Source organism: Uloborus diversus, chromosome 10 (assembly GCF_026930045.1).
Source record: "Uloborus diversus isolate 005 chromosome 10, Udiv.v.3.1, whole genome shotgun sequence".
Lineage (NCBI taxonomy): Eukaryota > Metazoa > Arthropoda > Arachnida > Araneae > Uloboridae > Uloborus > Uloborus diversus.
In genome coordinates this window covers 108,154,380-108,173,318 of record NC_072740.1, presented here as the reverse complement: position 1 = coordinate 108,173,318, position 18,939 = coordinate 108,154,380, and the positions used below count along the sequence as shown (strand labels likewise).

At 32.7% G+C, this 18,939-nt stretch overlaps 1 protein-coding gene across 1 annotated transcript in view; it reads right to left on the bottom strand.

Annotated features, from left to right (window-relative positions):
* LOC129231246 (huntingtin-like) overlaps positions 1-18,939 on the bottom strand; it is a 231,271-nt gene that overhangs the window by 5,952 nt on the left and 206,380 nt on the right. Inside the window, exons 52-56 of the mRNA XM_054865524.1 lie at positions 17,569-17,636; positions 11,564-11,708; positions 5,161-5,323; positions 535-695; positions 368-455 (exon numbers count right to left, since the gene is read on the bottom strand). Coding sequence (XP_054721499.1) covers positions 368-455; positions 535-695; positions 5,161-5,323; positions 11,564-11,708; positions 17,569-17,636 — 625 coding nt within the window. The remainder of the gene's footprint in view (positions 1-367; positions 456-534; positions 696-5,160; positions 5,324-11,563; positions 11,709-17,568; positions 17,637-18,939) is intronic.

Here is an 18,939-nt window from a genome sequence, read left to right as displayed (position 1 = left end):
TAATTGATATATTGCAGACAAGTATCTTTTCCATAAGAGGGGTAGGAGGATTAACGGCAGAATTGTGCCAGAAAGGCAAAACATAACTATTCAAATCTGAAGTTTATTTCAACTAATATATTTTGAATGTGCTAAAATACTAAAGCTTAAGAATTTTCATCATCACTGGTGCGGAAATATTTTTTTGCAATTGAACAAAATAATTGTTGTTGTCTGATTAAGTAAGAAAAGTTCATTGATTTCAACTACAGGCTATTTTCTTTTTTTTTAAGTCATAATTCAACTGCACATGTGTCATATAACATACACACAGATTTACAGTTCATTAAACACATATTTAATTGATCCAATATTTAAAAGCTTATACCTGATTCCTAAAATTTACACCAGCAGTACAGAATAATATTTTATCTTGTTCCTCCATTTTCCCCATTCTGTTTTGCACATAAGGGAATCTAATACTTCAGTTAAGGTTTATACTGATAAATGTATACATAATTTATGAATACATAAAATATCTTGACTAAAGGATACAAAGCTTTGAACCAGTAATTTTTAGTCGCACTTATGAAGAAACAATTCAAGCTCCATATTGCCATACATAGAGGAGATCTCTGCATAAAATTTGATAATGATAACAAAACCCATTCATGGATGATTTCTTCTTGTGATTGTTTATGAAGATACTGAAAAACCTGGAAAAAAATAAAAGAATAGCTGAAACTATATTTTAAATATGAATCACTACATTACCAATGGAGAAAAAGTTTAACTATGCTTTGAGAGTTTGATTAAGTAACTTTGTATATGCCTCAAATCTGTGATACTATTATATATCGTCCTCTCAGAGCAACACTTAAGACATCTAATCCCAGAAATAACTCTACGATAGCTTACTGTTGCTCTGAGGTGACGATATGTCAAATTTTAGACCAAAGCATTAGTTTGTTGATTTACTAAATTTCATACATTAAAGATAACCATATTATGAGACATTCTTTCATTTTAACAAGATTAAACAGTACATACTCTTTTGTATGTTTTTTCAGCGAATTTGATTTTTCATTAGGTTTATGTTAGCAGTATTTTTCAAGTGTTTCTAGAAAACAATTGTTAAGAAGAAAGTGAAGAAAACCATGCTTGTTACTCATTGCATTTATTTATTAAACTTTTTTACAACTATTAATTAAATTGATGAGAAAAACTCAATGTTTAAAATTCTGCATTTATTCTTTAACATTTGTGAGCAAATGTACATTTGCAGTTTGTGATTTCTTTCAGAAATAGTGTTTTAGAATCATAGCAGAAAAAAAAAAGAAATACAGAACATTTGTGAGCAAATGTACATTTGCAGTTTGTGATTTCTTTCAGAAATAGTGTTTTAGAATCATAGCAGAAAAAAAAAAGAAATACAGTTACCTCTCACTTATACGCAACCAAAGGGGACAACGAAATTTTCGCGCACAAGTGAGATTCGCACATAAGTGAAAAACCCAAAAGTCCAATTAAAAGCAATAAGTTCACATCTGATATAGTAATACTAATAGCTCACTACTAATACTAATGAATAAATATGCACATAATTTCTGTTTATGCTTTGTAATTTAATTAAAAGGAAAAATTTGAAATTGTACATTTTGACATTTTTTATGCACTGTACAGTACGCAAGCGAATTCCCCAAAAACCTAAAAAATGTCACGTGATCAGAGCTATAGTCTACGAGGATGTAAAAGATCCTGGATACGCTACGTCAGTGCTTACCACTTGACCACGACTTTTAATGACGTTAACCTTCTCGTATGTAACCCGTTCTCCCCTCTCGATGTCAATTACAAGACTAATTCCACCCCCAATTGCACACTTGTGCAAAAAAGAACGCGTTCTTTGAAGTATCCGAACCATAAAATAAAGAGGGTGTGAATGCATTCCAAGAGAGAGAACAAGAAGTGTACAAATCTTCTGATAAAGAAAGCGTAAATATACGTGATTTAACTAAAGCTTGAAAAAAAATTATCGTGCATAAGTGAAATGTGCGTTTTAGGTTTCGTGTATAAATGAACAAGAGGTAACATTGTTTTCCTATATCACTGGCCGGGTCTGTGAGAAAATCGTGCATAACTGAAAAACGTGTATAACGGAGGTCGCGTACAAGCGAGAGATCACTGTACTCCTAATTACTCTTCTTTCATACTTATTACAGAAGAAAGTAAAGCACCAAGCAACATGAGGGTTTCTTTAGAATTGTTTAAATTAAATCTGGGTAGAGACTATATGCTACGTAAAAATGAGCACAAAGCTTGAATTTTGGAATAAAAACCTGTATTGTTTTACTGTATAAGTTAATAATCATAATATTGAATTAAAAAAGGTTAAATCACTAATTTTTAAAAAAATATATCGAATTAAGGCATATTTTTTAAAGTAGGAAGTTATGATATGGTTACTTGCATATATTGTGTGTCTTTCATTCCATCTCTGCCCCAAAACATGTAAAGGAGTACTCGGTTTCAAACTTTTTTTTTTGTTATTCAGTTACTATATTCATTGTTTATGCAAACAATTACAACATACATTTTACACTTTTTAAATTTTTTTGTTACCATTTTCATATTTTTAGAAAACAAAATGTCTTGATTTTTTAAAATTATTTTTTGAGCACCTAAAGCAGTGTTATTTTTTAATTTATTCTTTTTATTTATTTGTTTTATTTTTTTTTATCAGCACATCTATCATGTTGCAAACATCTCAAGAGACAATAATTCTATTCGCACCCTACTTTCATCATTGAGCGTTAGTATTGCCTTATAATTTAGAAAAAGATAAAAGCCCTTCATTAAATGGCTAGTAAGAAAGTTGATGCTAAACTAAAAGTGCAACAATCTATTAACTAAATATTTGAACTTTCATATATAGTTAACAATAGAATATAATTTTATCAACAGGCTTACAGAACTTAAAAAAAATTTTGACATGTTATTTTCTTGAAAATTAATTAAAATGGAGCACAATAAAGCAGTGCTTTGCAAAATAAACTATTAACTAATGCTGAAGAGAAAAAATTATAATTAAAAAAAGTTGATAGAAAAATTGTAGTATTTAAAATTGTTATAATTAGAGTAAGTTCACCAGTAACAGACAGTCATAAGTTTGGATTTAAATACAGTGAAGCACCTTTTATACATTTTTGAAGGGACAGTATGAAAAAAGCGTACAAACGAAAAAACGTATAATAGGGATAGGTTAATGTGTATTAGACTTTGCAGGGACCAATTTAAAAAACGTATAAATGATAAAAACATATAAAAGTGAAACGTATATTTGGTGCTTCACTGTAATAAGCCTTTTAGGCAGATAAAACTGACGTTGCTGTGACCCATGAATATGATGCAGTTATCCAGTGTTATCAGAGTGAATATCATGAGGCAGTTAGTATTTATAGTGCAGTGGTGGAAAGTTATGAACAGCCACCATGAGGTCAGCTGGTATTTCATGCTGCAGTTAGTTGGTTAGGTTAAGGAGGCAAGTGTTTTCAATCATCATTTTCCATTGCAAAATTTCAATATGAGGGCATGCTGAACATATTTTGTAATGTTTGAATTATGTTCTTTTTGGTTTTAACATTGTTTCTCATGTACAATTACTTCTAATGCTTGTTTTATATATGTCTGTTACTCATCCCCTAAAAACTTGTTTTTCTTGTAAGAGGCACCCATGTCTGTTATTGGTCCCTGAAGCCTTTTTCATTCTTTCCATTTTTTTCACTTTAGAAGAGGTTTTTCATTGATTTGATCATGCCTACAGGTTTAATACTGAAAACGGAACAACGTGACATCTATAACTGGTTCAAAAGGGTGTCTGTTACTCATGCCATATTTTTTTTTTTTGAAGCTCAGAATAGTGAAAATACATGTTTTTTTATATTCAGTTCAAAATGCCCCCCCCCCTGCCAGGGGTTTCTGTTACACTGAAGAACAGATACAAAACTGCCTTATTAGATGCAACTAGTAATGGTGGTATGAGTGTTACCTCTGCAACAAAGAAAAATGGATTCCCACAAGTTGCACTTTTGAACAAGGTGAGAGTGGTTTATCATAGCATAACAAGGTTTTAAACCTAGTTTTAACCATAGGTTTAAAACTTCTAGGTTTAAAACCCCTAGTTTTGACCATGGGTCTAGACAGGTCCAGACCCAGTGCTTTCAAAGGACGAGAAAATACTGGTACCCTGGATAGCATCATCATCTAAAGCAGGGCTTTCAATATTAAAAGAAGAATTTTTAGACAGTGTGCAGCTGCTCTTAAAGAAATTAGGAAGAAAAAATTCTTTTACTGATGAAAGGCCTTGGAAATCATGATATCGTGATTTTCTTAAACAGAACCCTTCAGTCGCTTATAGGATAACTGAAAACCTCACCCTGTTACATTCAAAAGCAACCACAAAAAGTCTAGGTAAATCAAGACTGTTCATGAGTATTTAAAGGAGAACAATCACCTAGGCATTTTAGATGATAAAATCAAATTTTTAATTGTGATGAAACTGCATTTTTTTCTCCACCCAAAGGGTCCCGATTGCTAATAATAATAGATTTTTTTTTCTTTCTGCCCTGTTTCACTTAGAATTTTGGTGCATGCAGTCTAGTATTTTAGTTTTGGGAAAAAAATGCAATGATGTTAACTGTTATGTTAATTTAATAGTTTGAAAACTTTTGATAGTTTAATGAAGATGAGCTAAATAACTGCTGGTTCTGCACTAAAAATCCTCCATTTATCACCCCTCAAATAAAAAAATCACTGCAAGGTTGAAAGCACAGTGAACTTAAATTTAAACTGTAAACAAATATGTACCAGAAAGATGGAGAAGTCTGCTTTCAAACTGTGATCAACCAATGTCAGAAAAAGAATGGATACATAAAAATTTTCCTTGTAACAGATGACTGGTTAATAAAATACTAGAGATAAAATTTCTAAATTTTACATAATGAAAAGTTACTATTATTAGTTTTTTGATATTATTATTATTATTATTATTATTTTAAACTTTGAAGTGCAAATGTTTCATCATCTCACCAGTGTGACTGCCCTTGCTAGAACACAGACACACACACACAAATATTGTTTCTGGAACCTCTAGGAAACCAAATAAAAATTACAACATATTACCTCAAAAATCACTTTGGCCATGAACTGTGGGTGTGGTTGTTGACTAGATAGAAATTCAGTAATTATTTTATTTAGAATTTCTTGAACAGGAAAGAATTCCATAAGAAATGCAGGAAGGATTTCACAAATAACTTCAGCCTCAAATGGATAACCTCTTCTTATTCTGTAATTAAAGTTTAAAAACCAAAGTATGAAAGAAAACTATGATTTTAATTTTAAAAAATAGCAAGCAAATGACAATGGAAAAAAAAAAAACACTACAGAAGAACAGAATTGAGTAAAAGTAATTTAAGATCCTAAACGAATATTTTTCTCACTCTCCATGCTTACAGATAGCAGCAACAGTGTTTTTTTTTTTTTGGAATCCCAAGTTTATGATTAAAATTATGTATAAGCATTTAAGAATTCAAATTTAACAGAAGCTCTTTTATTGCAGCTAATATCTGTGTTTTCACTTAAGTGATATGAAAATGCATATTTCTTTCCATTAAAACAGACCTAATAAGTGTCAAAGCAAATGGAAGAAACTAAACAAATTTTGTCAGAACTAATGCAGAAACTTGTGCTTGAAGAAGTTTTATTAATTAGTTCTTTATTTCAAAAATGCTTTATTTCCATTTTACCACCTGTTACAGAAACAGATAATGAAATAACTGGCATGTCATAAAACATAATTTCTAGCTTGTAATAGAATTACTTTTATACATAACATTTTACCATCCCACTAACACAGCGGTTCCCAACCTTTTTGATTGTGCGGCCCACCAGTTTCGTAGAAAACGCGATTGAGGCCCACTAACTACTGTACATTACTTGCACAGCCAAAACTTTCTGTGGTGCGTGGGGGGGGGGGGGGCTGTTCATAACTGTCCTTAAATGTAAATAATATATCGTATTAGGACTGAAAGTGAGTTGAAAAAAGAGTTCTGGACACGTTAATCCGCTTCTCCCCTTATGTCACACCACAGATATAACTATATTGTACAAGAACAATTTTCAGAATGACTTTGATATCTGGATTGAAACTAGATAGTTTTAGTCACAAATAATTCGCAACATTCAATGCATTTCTACATTATTATTATTTTTACTTCCTTTTACAAAAAAGGAAGTATTGTATTCGCGAAAAGAAATTCACCCAAAAAATCGGCCTTAATTTCCATTTTGCTCACCCCCAGATGAATATTGAATTTTTTATAACCCAACCACACGTGGGTATGTGCCCAGGAACGTACAGACACCCGAAATCTCCATTTTGACGATCCCCGAGTGAATTACAACCAGTTTTCTCGTGACGTCTGTATGTACGTATGTATGTGCGTATGTGTGTACGTGTGTATGTATGTCGCATAACTCAAGAACGGAATGTCCTAGAAAGTTGAAATTTGGTACATAGACTTCTAGTGGGGTCTAGTTGTGCACCTTCCTTTTTGGTTGCATTCGGATGCTCAAAAGGGGGATCTTTTGTCCCTTTTGGGGGGGTAGGCCAGTGGTTGGGGAGTGAAAAAAGGTCGAATACGGAAGTAATTGGTGGAAAGCTGGAAATTGTTTTAATTTATGCCGTATGGGTCTGTAATGACCATACTAAGTTTTCCCCCTTCTACTAAGTGAGCTTTCGCCACAGCGTCCAAATTAGTGCCAAAAAACACCTGTTTTTTCATTAGTGTTAAAATATCTCAAAAATGGCTCTTAAAACGACCAAAAATACATGCAGGTTTCTTGTAGAGCACAAAATACTGAACAAAATGAGTACCTACAACCTGCATTTTTGTTAAATATTAAGCTCACAACTCTATTTCAAAAATTGGCTTAAATTACTAATTAAGCGCTTAAAGCCAGAACGCACCTCGTTCCTACGCTCCCTAACGTAAAAAAATGGCAGGAAAACTTTATTATGTTCATTATTGTAATAGAAATATATCGTAGGTGGAATAAAGGTACGAATGAGAAGGAAGGAAGTTGAAAGTAAGGAGGGAGGGGGGGGGGGAAACGCGTATCCAGGTTAATTATGCTAACCCCTTCCCACTCCCACCGGCTCTCCCTTTCTCCACTGAAATACCTTCGTTCCCTCCCTTCCGTCCACTCACCCCTTTCTTAGAGGCCGAATAAACCTTTTTATGCTGAAATTTCTCCCATTCGCTAAAAATTCCGGAGGGTGGTTTCTTACAATCGAAATTTTAATGCATTTACAATGGGAAACTATTATACAATATATTTAAAAAAACAGCTTTTATGGCTAAGAAGTTGTTTAATTATATCACCCTCTCAATAATTAACGATTCGTTTTGACACAATAACCATTTAAAAAAAACTAAAAAAGCGGGGGACGACATATTTACCGTTAAGTTTGTTATAATCTTTTATAAATTCTTCGTGGATTTTCCTCGAAATCATTTAAAACCTATCATTCAGATACAGTAATGTTCTTTTTTTTTTTTTTTTAATGTACATAATAGCCAGAATATTTAACTGTTCTTGCGAAATAATTTAGCAAGAAGGAATTCAAAATTCTTAATATTGAAAATGAAAGTTCATTGTTGCCTGCTTACATGCTATATCATTTTGAAAAATCCCCATAAGTTTGCTGTGTGATACAATAACTGAAATAAATTTAATCAAATTTCATGCATCTGAAATCAAAAACTGAAGATACGATCTAGTTTATTCTTAAAACGATGTTTGCAATGTGCAATTATGAAATAAAACTCTAGTAAACTTTCCAGCTGCAATATGCAATCGAAAATCTTATCCTGAATAATTGGTAACAGATCCTAAATTATCGACGAACTTGACTGCAAGCGTCGAGATAACAGAAAATTTGGTGTGCCAGGCTTGTAGAGTGAATTAAGATTTTTTCTTAGAAATGGTAACATTGAGGGGAATTAGCGACTTCCGGTTATACATTTATTTTTTAGCTTGAGGCAAGGACGAAACATCTCATATAGAACACAGGCTTATACACAGGTAGGAATTGCTTTTTAATAACTCATAGAGTGTTCATCTGCAGTTCATCAAGAATCACAAAACAGTAACACCTGGTTTCCCTAAAAATGATTTTTGCAGCGTTGGAAGTGCTTAGTGATCATAATGTCCTTTGCGTTTTGTACAGACCATTCTTGCTCTCTTATGGCAGTAATGGTGTGTGTCAGAAGCTGTTCTGTTGAAATCTATCCCATTCGAACAAAATTAAATACCGTTACTTAAAATTTATTTTAAAAAAATGAATGTGTCGAAGTTCTGGGGAGGAATTTAACCCATCATTTGCAAAATAATGAAAGTGGCAATGACCAAACTGACATTTGCAACACACTTTCAGCGTCAAGAAAAAAAAATTAAGTTCATTTAACTGTTTATTTTATGTGTAACAAAATTGTTTATGTTAAATTTCATTAAGCTAGAAAATTATTGTAGTTTTTATCACAATTCCACACAATGTGAAACTTTCACATGTTGTCAAATGTTTTAGCGATGCTCAACGTATCATTTTAGGTGACCCATATGTATATATTGCATTTTACTTTTAACATCTAATGTCTTTCTTTATTTAACATAAGAAAATAAGAGCTGTTTTGAAATCTGGAATGTTGCCCTTTGTACCTCACGTTTTCGTAATTAAATGTATTTTCTACAATTACGTGTCTAGTACCTTTTTAATTACTCTTATCTGTGTGTTAATTTGATCAATATTTCATTTTGCACTACTAGAATGCAAAAATTGAGTGTTCATTGAAATAAGTCTGACTGTTTATTTATCGTCAATAGTTAGATAAAAAGAAGATTACTTTTTATGAGTGATATATGAATACTGTTTCGAGTATAATTTCATCATACATACTCTGAGAAGCGAATTTTGCATTTCTGAACTTATTTTCTTTTATACTATTTTTAATTTCTTAGAAGAATTACTTTTAAGAATTACTTAGATATAAAAGCTGTGTTGTTAAATATATTGTATAATAGTTTCCCATTGGAAATGCATTAAAATTTCGATTGTAAGAAACCACCCTCCGGAATTTTTAGCGAATGGGAGAAATTTCAGCATAAAAAGGTTTATTCGGCCTCTAAGAAAGGGGTGAGTGGACGGAAGGGAGGGAACGAAGGTATTTCAGTGGAGAAAGGGAGAGCCGGTGGGAGTGGGAAGGGGTTAGCATAATTAACCTGGATATGCGTTTCCCCCCCTCCCTCCTTACTTTCAACTTCCTTCCTTCTCATTCACACTTTTATTCCACCTACGATATATTTCTATTACAATAATGAACATAATAAAGTTTTCCTGCCATTTTTTTACGTTAGGGAGCGTAGGAACGAGGTGCGTTCTGGCTTTAAGCGCTTAATTAGTAATTTAAGCCAATTTTTGAAATAGAGTTGTGAGCTTAATATTTAACAAAAATGCAGGTTGTAGGTACTCATTTTGTTCAGTATTTTGTGCTCTACAAGAAACCTGCATGTATTTTTGGTCGTTTTAAGAGCCATTTTTGAGATATTGTAACACTAATGAAAAAACAGGTGTTTTTTGGCACTAATTTGGACGCTGTGGCGAAAGCTCACTTAGTAGAAGGGGGAAAACTTAGTATGGTCATTACAGACCCATACGGCATAAATTAAAACAATTTCCAGCTTTCCACCAATTACTTCCGTATTCAACTACCCAACCACTGGGCTAGGGGGGGGAATCATTGTTAATTTCGATTTAAACTCAAGTGGTGTTATAATTTGTCGACACTTGGCGATATATCGCCAGTTTTTGGTCGCCAAGTTTTGTCGCCAACTTGACGACAATTTGGCGATTTTATTTATTTATTTTTAAATCTGGTTTCGATTTGGCCACCGTTGGTGATATTTAGAGAGTAAACTATTGAATCATATTAAAACTGCCAATAATGGGAAAAAGACATTAAATGGGAGTAAAAGGAAGACATGTGATGCACACATCAGTTCGTTTTAACTGCAATGACAAGTCTCATTCAAGTAGGTAGGTTGTCGAAAAGCCCCTGAAGTGCCTCGATTCAATAGTTAGTCATGCAGTTCAGCAAAGGAGAGGCATTTTTAACTTGAAGCTAATACTAGTTTATTTGGCAATTTTCATAAAAGAAGTTTCTGATTCATTAGATCTCACCTTCAATTATAGGGGAAAGTTTCTAGAAAATATGAAAATCCTTAATCCCGAAGTTCCTTATTGTGATGAGCAAGGGAGAGTTTCTGAGTGACGGTATATCTAATTAGAGAATTTTCGAAAAATTTTTGAAATTAATACCCCAAGTTTTATCTTGGTTTAGATTCTTGACCAGTGTCCACGGCCCAGTAACATGCTGTTCGCGACCCACTTCTGAACCGCGGCCTATGGGTTGGGAATCGCTGCACTAACATTATACCCTTGAATTAATAATGAAAGATAATCGAAGGATCACACTTTTTACAATTTTTGCATCAAAATTTACAAAAACTTTTTACCAACAGCGGTTTGAAAGCAATATAATATTTTTAATGATCTTTTCCTTCTCTCAAGGGCAATCAAAAATTAAAAGATGTGAAAAATATTAAAGTGCAAACTGAAAATTAAAGCAATAAATTTTGCTGACTGTCTTTCAGAAGTACATTAAAATTATAGCTTTTTGTTCTTAACACTGACATTAAATAAAATACTTTCATGAAAGCAAAATAATCTTATTGTAGCAACATTTTTCCAATTGCTTCATATTCATTTGTGGCAGTGTAAATAATTAAAATCAGGGGTTCATTGAGAAGAAAATAGGGTCAGTTTATTGGCAAGTTACAAAATTACAGAATCTAAAAAGACTTCACGAAATTTGGAACATTAAAAGCACACCTTTCACAAAATTTTGAAGCTCAAAACTGAATTTAACAATATCCACCAGGAAAAGCATTAAACTTTGCAAATGCATTTTGATAAAACATTTTTACAATTATGTAATTTTTTTACTGTGAATAGTAGAAGGTTTTTCTTAAAATTAAATTTTGCAAAATTCACAGAACGACGCTAGCAAGAAAATCTGTAACAACTCCTGGCACCTTAGACCTATTTATTTCTAAGCAAATGGAAGAATATATGTTAGAAAAATAAATAATTAATAAAGTAAAAATTGTCGGTGGCCAGTTAGGGATTTTATTTAATCTTCAAAGTACAGGTTTCAATACCAGGTGGGGAGTGCTACTTTTAGGGTCATTTTTAAACCAGAAGATAATAGATTGCTGTGAATGTATGCTTATTAAAATATGTGTATAATGTTTCATACGATAAGTACAGTATAATGCATTTATTAACATATTTCATTCAGCCAAAATTTATCAGAGCACTAGTTGTAACTTACCAACATTTTGAAATATAAAACATAGCCCAATTTACATTTCAAAAGACATTTCTACTGTAAATCACAAAAAATACCTGTCAAATAGTGTTGTAACCCGTTCCATTGCAACAAGCATGAATTCGGAATACATCTCTCTCCCACCAGATTGAATGTGTGATTTTTCCTGTCCTTTAGCAGTATCAGGAACCAATTCATTAGACCATATGTTTGTACTTTTACCTAAAAATATATGTATTTTCAATTATATAATTAATCATAACTACCAAAAACAAACTTTTCACATATAATTCTAGGCATAGCTGAAACAAATGAGTTGATTTTAAGAACGTGCAATATCTAAACAATAATTCAACACTATTTTTTTCAAAAAATGTTACAGACAGAGACTACGTTGGCTAGCAAGCATTAGCATTTTGCAGAGGGAAAGAGAGCTAAACCCGAAGAGCAATTGTTACTAAGCTGATATCATGAATCAGGAAAGAAATTGCAGAGAGAGAATCTAAAGCAATTCATTTTTTTTTTTTTTTTTTTTTTGTCCTCAACTTATTGGCCTACATGTCTCAGCACAAAACTTCTAGCGACCAATGATGAAAGTCCAAGTGGCGGAGATGCCTTAATGCTTAACTAATGGCAGGAGTCTATGTCAGAGAGCCTCGTTCATATATCTTTTCAATAATGCATATCCTTTTCAGCCAGCTAGCTTATGAGAAGACCAACAAAATATACCTAAGTTAAAGAGTAAGTACCTAAAACACTTAGCAAATCAAGTTTGATCATTATAGGATCAGTAATACTCAATTACTGAACTTATAACTTCTTGCATTGCTTTATGTTTAGCTAATGAGTGTAGATAACAAATTATTGGCAAATTAATGTCTAAAATTTTGTTACTGTTTTCGGTAGTACTGTTTTTTAGGGGGGGGGAAGAGAATCAATCAAAGATCACTAAAGGAGCGAACAGCCATGCTTCACAAAAAGTTTCGAACATGCCTAAAGTCACAGCTGTGTTAAAGGATCACTGTATACAAGTTATAGGTTGATGGAAGAACTAACTGAAGAGCAAGAAAACATAATAAAAGGCATTTTAAAGGACAATTTAAAGAGGAAGAAGTTGCATTCCATTTGTGCGTTCCACACATGCAGGATTAACACTCCCTTTTTCCACCTGAGAGTGGTCCAAAATCATCAAAAAGCGCTCAAAACTCGGATTTTTCACTCGTTTAATTCAGCCTTTTTGGCTGTAAATGTGTCTTTGTTATCTCTAGAGAATGTCATTTTTTGAGTTTCAGGGTGTGAGTTGCCTGCAATCATTCATTACAATATTGAGTATGACGAACCTTAGCTTGCAAAAAATGAAGTAGTTTCTTTCTTCGATTATAATTTTTTGAGCAGGAAGATTGGAGGTCTTTTCTCATCCATTTGGGATGTAATGAGTACATTTTTTTCCTTTTAATTTTTTAATTTTTATTTTTTAACGTTTTTGTCCAAGAATAAAAATGTAATTCTTCTTACACATTTTGCGTCAAAATGTGACCCTTTGATTATATGCTTAGGTGGTTTGGTACCATGCATAAAAACATTCCCAACAATAAATAGCTGCGACCACCTGCGAATAATAGCTAAGCGAACAAAAAATAACACGATTTCAAAAAATATTTTTGAAAAATGATTTAGAGCTGATTACATCAACTGATGTGTGCGGACGGGTAGAAATTTTCTTTTACAAACACTGCTGATAATTTTTCATGAAAATCAGAGGAAAAGCAAATGCTAAGATTATTAGGAAACTAGCCGCCTGCGGCGACCAGCTGGTCCGCCTTTTTACGCCAAGGTTGCCGCCTTCGGCGGCTGCTTAAATAAATTTTCGTGGCGGTATCAATCAATCTATATCTATACTATTATTAATTTGAATAGAATAATTTCTAGACCTTATGTTTTCCCAGTAAGTGTGCCACACACGCACACACAAATATCTTATTTCATCATAGCCGCCTGCAGCAACCAGCTGGTTTGCCTTCTTACGCCATTCGCCATTCTATGCAGGCAGCCACCTACGGCAGCTGTTTGGCTAACTTGTCATTTACCTTTTTACTTCAAGTTTGCCGCCTTCGGCGGCTGTTTAAATAAATTTGACAGCAGTATTAATCAATCCATCTCTTTTTTTTGTGCCATTCACATTTTTAAGCCAAGATTGCCGCCTTCGGCGGCTATCTACCCTTACGATCTATCTCTTAATTTTCTTATCCATCTCTATTTATTTTAACCTCCCCGCCCATTTCCTAATAAAAACAAAGATCACTCAAAAATCGCTTTTTTTTTTTATTCAAGTAGAGCAAAAAAAAAGTTATCCCCAAAATTCCCCGTTATGTGCAAAAAGTAGCGTTTGAAAAAGAAAAAATATCTCGCTGTTTTTATTGAAATAAATGCGCACAACTATGAAATGTAGTTAATATAGATACAGCAAAACGTCCAGTTTGGGCGGGGGGGGGGGGGGGGGGAATGGAAAAAGAAATAAATGCAATCCCTAAATAAAACAAAAAAAAAAGGAAAGAAAAAAAGCAAGCACTGCCGGAAAAACACGGGGTCATCACTTCATAAAATGTAGAAGTAAACTATATAGGTAAAAAAAAGATTAACATTTGTTTGCGATTAAGATTCCATCCTAAATATCGAATCGAAATCCAAATAGTGACGTCAGAGACATAAAAGATTGAAGAACGCTTTTTTTTGACCGATGCGTGGAAAGACGTGATGTGTTCAGCATTAAAAAAATTGTAAAAAAAAAACTATTGCATATTTTTAAGAACTTTTTTCTTCTGAAGAGGGTGAAATGTTTTTACTATTACCAACTTAAATTTTAGAAATGAGGCTTTGATACTTCTCGCAGGATGATATTTAAAAAAAATAAAACCCAGGAAAGAATGCAAATTAAAGGTTTTTTCAAAAATTCATAAAAAATACAAAAACTGCTCTATTTTCAAAAATTTTTCCATCATCATATTTGAAATTAAATTTCCTACACTATAGTACAAAAAATATTTGTGTGGTACGTTTGGTTCGGGGTCTGTGAGGTAAAATGTACTAAAAGGTGCAAAAAAACACATAAAACATTAAATACCTTTTTTTCTAATTAAAATTTGAAAAATCGAAGCCCAAGGTGCACATCTTTGGCAAAAACTGCAACTGTATACCAAATTTCATCTTTCTAGCCCTTACCGTTTTCCCGGGAAGCGCGCCACACACACACACACACACAAACATCTTATTTTATTATATGTATAGATAAAAGAAACAGAAGAAAACAGAAAAAAAGACACAATAAGGACCGTTAGGAAAATTTAAAGGAAAAGAATGAAAACCAACTTCATTCAATCAGAAAATATTGAAACTATACGACATGCATTTCCAAATGTAGAATATTTATCAAAAAAAAAAAAAAAATTCATGCAAAACGCCAATGTTCCAAAACTTGGAACATACTAAAAAAAACATTAAGAATTTTTTTTTTGGAAATTTTATACTATTTCTGTATTTACTGGATCTAAACTGACATAAATTCAAAACATTACTCAAATGTGATCATCCGTCAATAGTTCTGCATGTAAACGGGTAAGATTAAAATACTGTTGATTTGGTGATGTTTTTAAGGATAATTTGCTCATATACCCTCTGTATCAATGATATTTAATCGGATAAAGAATTCAATATTTAATAACAAAAATGTAAGGGTAGACCATTTTCATGTTCACTAATGTACGTTACATTTTGAATAAATAATTTTTACCCATTGTTACCTTAACTTCTACACATAAGGCTGGTGAGAGTGCCAAACCCAAGGTTTCTAGCTCAACTATTGTGAGAGATATAGGGTTTTAAGCCCTTTTCGATGATTTTAGACCACTGTGCGCCAGCAAGATTTGAATTCTTTTGAATACAGTCAACTCTTGATAGCTCAAAGTCCCAAGGGATCGGCTAAAACATTTGCGTTATTGGTAGTTCGAGTTATGGGAAGTTCCTACAACAGTCTCAAGAGTTTAGGATTGAAGGAAAACTTCGAGATAAGGAATATTCGAGTTATGGAGATCTGACTATACTTCCTGTTCTCCGAACTAAAGATGGACTTAAAAGCTGTGACAACAAAATTAAACAGTATTCCGAAAGAGAAATTTTGCAAGGCATCAACAGGTCAAAATATTGTGCCAAACAAGTATATTGCATCTAACAGAGACTATTTTTATAAAAATAGTGGTAGAAATTGTTTCCAAATTGCCTTTTTTGTAGCCTTACAACTTATTTGACACTATATCTATATATATAAAGCAGACAGTGTTTGTTTCTTTGTTTGTTTGTTTGTTTGTTTGCAACCAATGGCCATAAGACCCCATAGCACCTACAGCTCTGAAACTTGGCACGAAAATCAAACATACCCAAGGACGTGCATCTCGAAGGCGAAGTTCTAAATTCCAAATTTTAATGTTCTAAACTTAGAGTTTGTTTTTTTTTTTAATTAAATGTTTTACGTGATTTTTAGCCCTTTTTTGTGTTCAATTCATCACAGACCCCCAACCAATCATGCCAGGAAAATATTTTTTATACTAGAGTGTAGGGAATTTAATTTCAAATATGATAGACTGAAAATATTTTGAAGATTGACCGATTTTTGAATTTTTTATGAATTTCTGAAAAAACCTTTATTTTGCTTTTTTTTTTTGGGAGGGGGGTTAACTTTTTTCTAAACCCATCCCACCAAAAATGTGAGAGATTTCTTTCTGAAAATTTAGTATGTTGTTGTAAAAACATTTCTCCCTCTTCAGAAAAAAAAGTTTTCAACAATAAGGGATAGCTTTTTTTTTTTAATTTTTATGACATTTTGAAAAAATTTCATAAAAATTAAAATGATTTTCCCGGCTTTTTCCCGGTTTTAATTCTTTCTAAACACATTCCACAAAATGTATGAGAGATTTCTTTCTGAAAAGTTAGTATGTAGTAGTCAAGACATTCCACCTTTTTCAGTATTTTTTTTTTTTTTCAAAAATAATACAATAGCTTTTTTTCTACAATTTTTTAAATTCAAAGTGACACATTTTATCTTCTACCCTCCTTCTGACCAGAGAAAAAACGGTTCTGCTCAAGGTCAAGCAAAATCAAGCTGTGAGGTCATGATAGGGCGTTCCCACTTGATGTGACGTCATGCCTGGGTATCAATTTCCTTCTTTTTTTTGGCTATTGCTAATGGTAGCATTTGCTTTTTTCTTTACTTTTTTTATTTAGAAATTCTTTCTTTTTTCCATTCTCTCTCCTATGCCCGACATTTTGCTGTATCTATTTTACGTTACATATTTACATACTTAATTTAATTAAAATCGTAAGTTGTTTGTTTTTTTCTTTTGCAAACTATGGGGAACAAGGAGAGATCTTTTTTTGCGCTATTTAATTTAAGGGATAAAGCGCAGTTTTTTGAATGATCTTTGTTTAGATTAGGAAATGGGCAAGGAGGTTAAAATAATTAGAGACGAATAAAAAAATTAGAGATAGATCGTATAGGTAGATAGCCGTCGAAGGCGGCAATTTTTTGGCGTAAAAAGGTGAATGGCACAAAACCCAACGGGAAATAGGTATAGAAAATACAAAAAAGATAGATACAGATTAATTAATACCGCTGTCAAACTTATTTAATCAGCCACTGTAGGCAGCGAACTTGGCATAAAAACAGGGGGCTACTTTTTGCACACTATGGGGAGCAAGGAGAGAGTTATTTAATTAATAGAATAAAGAGCACATTTTCTGAAAACTACAGATATTGATTGTTTAATATCGCCTGCAAACTCATTGGAGCAGCGCCGAAAGGGGTAATCTTGACTTTAAAAAGGCGAATGATAATATTGATATAGAAAGATATAGATTCATTTATACCATCACCAAATTTATTCAAGCAGCTGCATAAGGTAACAACCTTAGTGTATAAAGGCAAACCAGCAGGTAGCCGCTTTCGGCTATTATATATATATACATACATATATACCAGAAATTTCAATTAAAAAGTAAATCGTCATAGGAAAAAATAAAAAATGCTTCTTACCTATATACATACATGACAAAAAGAGTCCTAAAGCAGCTAATGACAGAACAGGATCTCCTGTTCGGATTCTGAAAATATTAAAAAAGAAATGAATGATACAGATTCAAATCTACACACTTTTTGCAGTCTCCAAAAAACACTAATGACCATATTCACCAACTGAGTTGAACTTCAATCAGAGGCCCAAACTGTTGATTAAAGCATTCTTCAACCAATCAGAAGACTTAAATGGGTAGTTAGAGTGTCTGATTGAGGTTAAACTAGAAAGTGAGTTAACTCTAAATGGGCAAAAGTTGAGTGACTGCTTTCAAGATAGGATGTCAGTATAATAACAGTGACTGAAAGTATTTTTCAGCTGAAAGAGAATCATTCTTTACTGCAAAAGAATTACATGCATAAGTAAGAAAATCATGCAAACAGATTAACGAAAACAAATTAGGTTACACAAAAACCTAGTAGGGGAGGACAGTTTTTTTTTTTTTTTTTTTTTTTTTAACAAGACTGGTCAAGCTTTGTCGGCTTTGTAAAGTTTAATTTCATTGGAAGGGAAGTGGGAGTAAGAAACTTTATAAAAACTATTTTGCACTTGCTAAGTTGAAATGGGTGCAGTTTTCTGTTTAGTATATCCTTACTGCAAAAAATAAAAGATGAATAAGAGTATTTTGTTGAAAATGAAAGACTCAAATCATTAGGAGTTTACTGTATATTTTTGCTGCTGATGTAAAAGTTGTGGGGATTGTAGAAAGTGAACAACAAGTAAAACAGCTTCAAGAGGATTTAGATCATATTACTAAATAGGTGGATAAGTGTGGTATGGCAGTTAATGTAGGGAAATGTCAAGTGCTACACTTAAGTCATGGAAATAAGCGTACAAGTTATTGTTTACAAGGTTCAGTCCTTAGCCAGGCAGAAAATTATTTACCTACATATTTTAATAAATCAGGACTTCAAGTTTAGTCAACAATGCAGCACTGCAAGTAACAAAGCCAAATGCTTGGGTTTATCAGATCTATTTCAAACAAATCTAAGAAGGTTCTTCTGCCTTTATATAGGAGTTTAGTAAGACCTCATTTGGAGTATGCTGTTCAGTTTAGGTCGCCTTAACTGAGGAAAAATATTTCTGTATTGGAAATTGTTCTAAGAAGGGTAACTAGACTAGTAAGGGGACTTTCAGATTTAGATTATGATACTAGACTTAATAGGCTTAATGTATATAGCCTGGTGCAAAGGAGAGTCAGAGGGGACATGATTCAGTTGTTTAACTATCAAAATGAAAGATGTTAATGGATTAATTTTTTTCACAGAAAGCAGGATGAGGGACCATTGTTTTAAGCTATTCAAATCTCAGGCTAACCTGGAAATTAGGGAAAA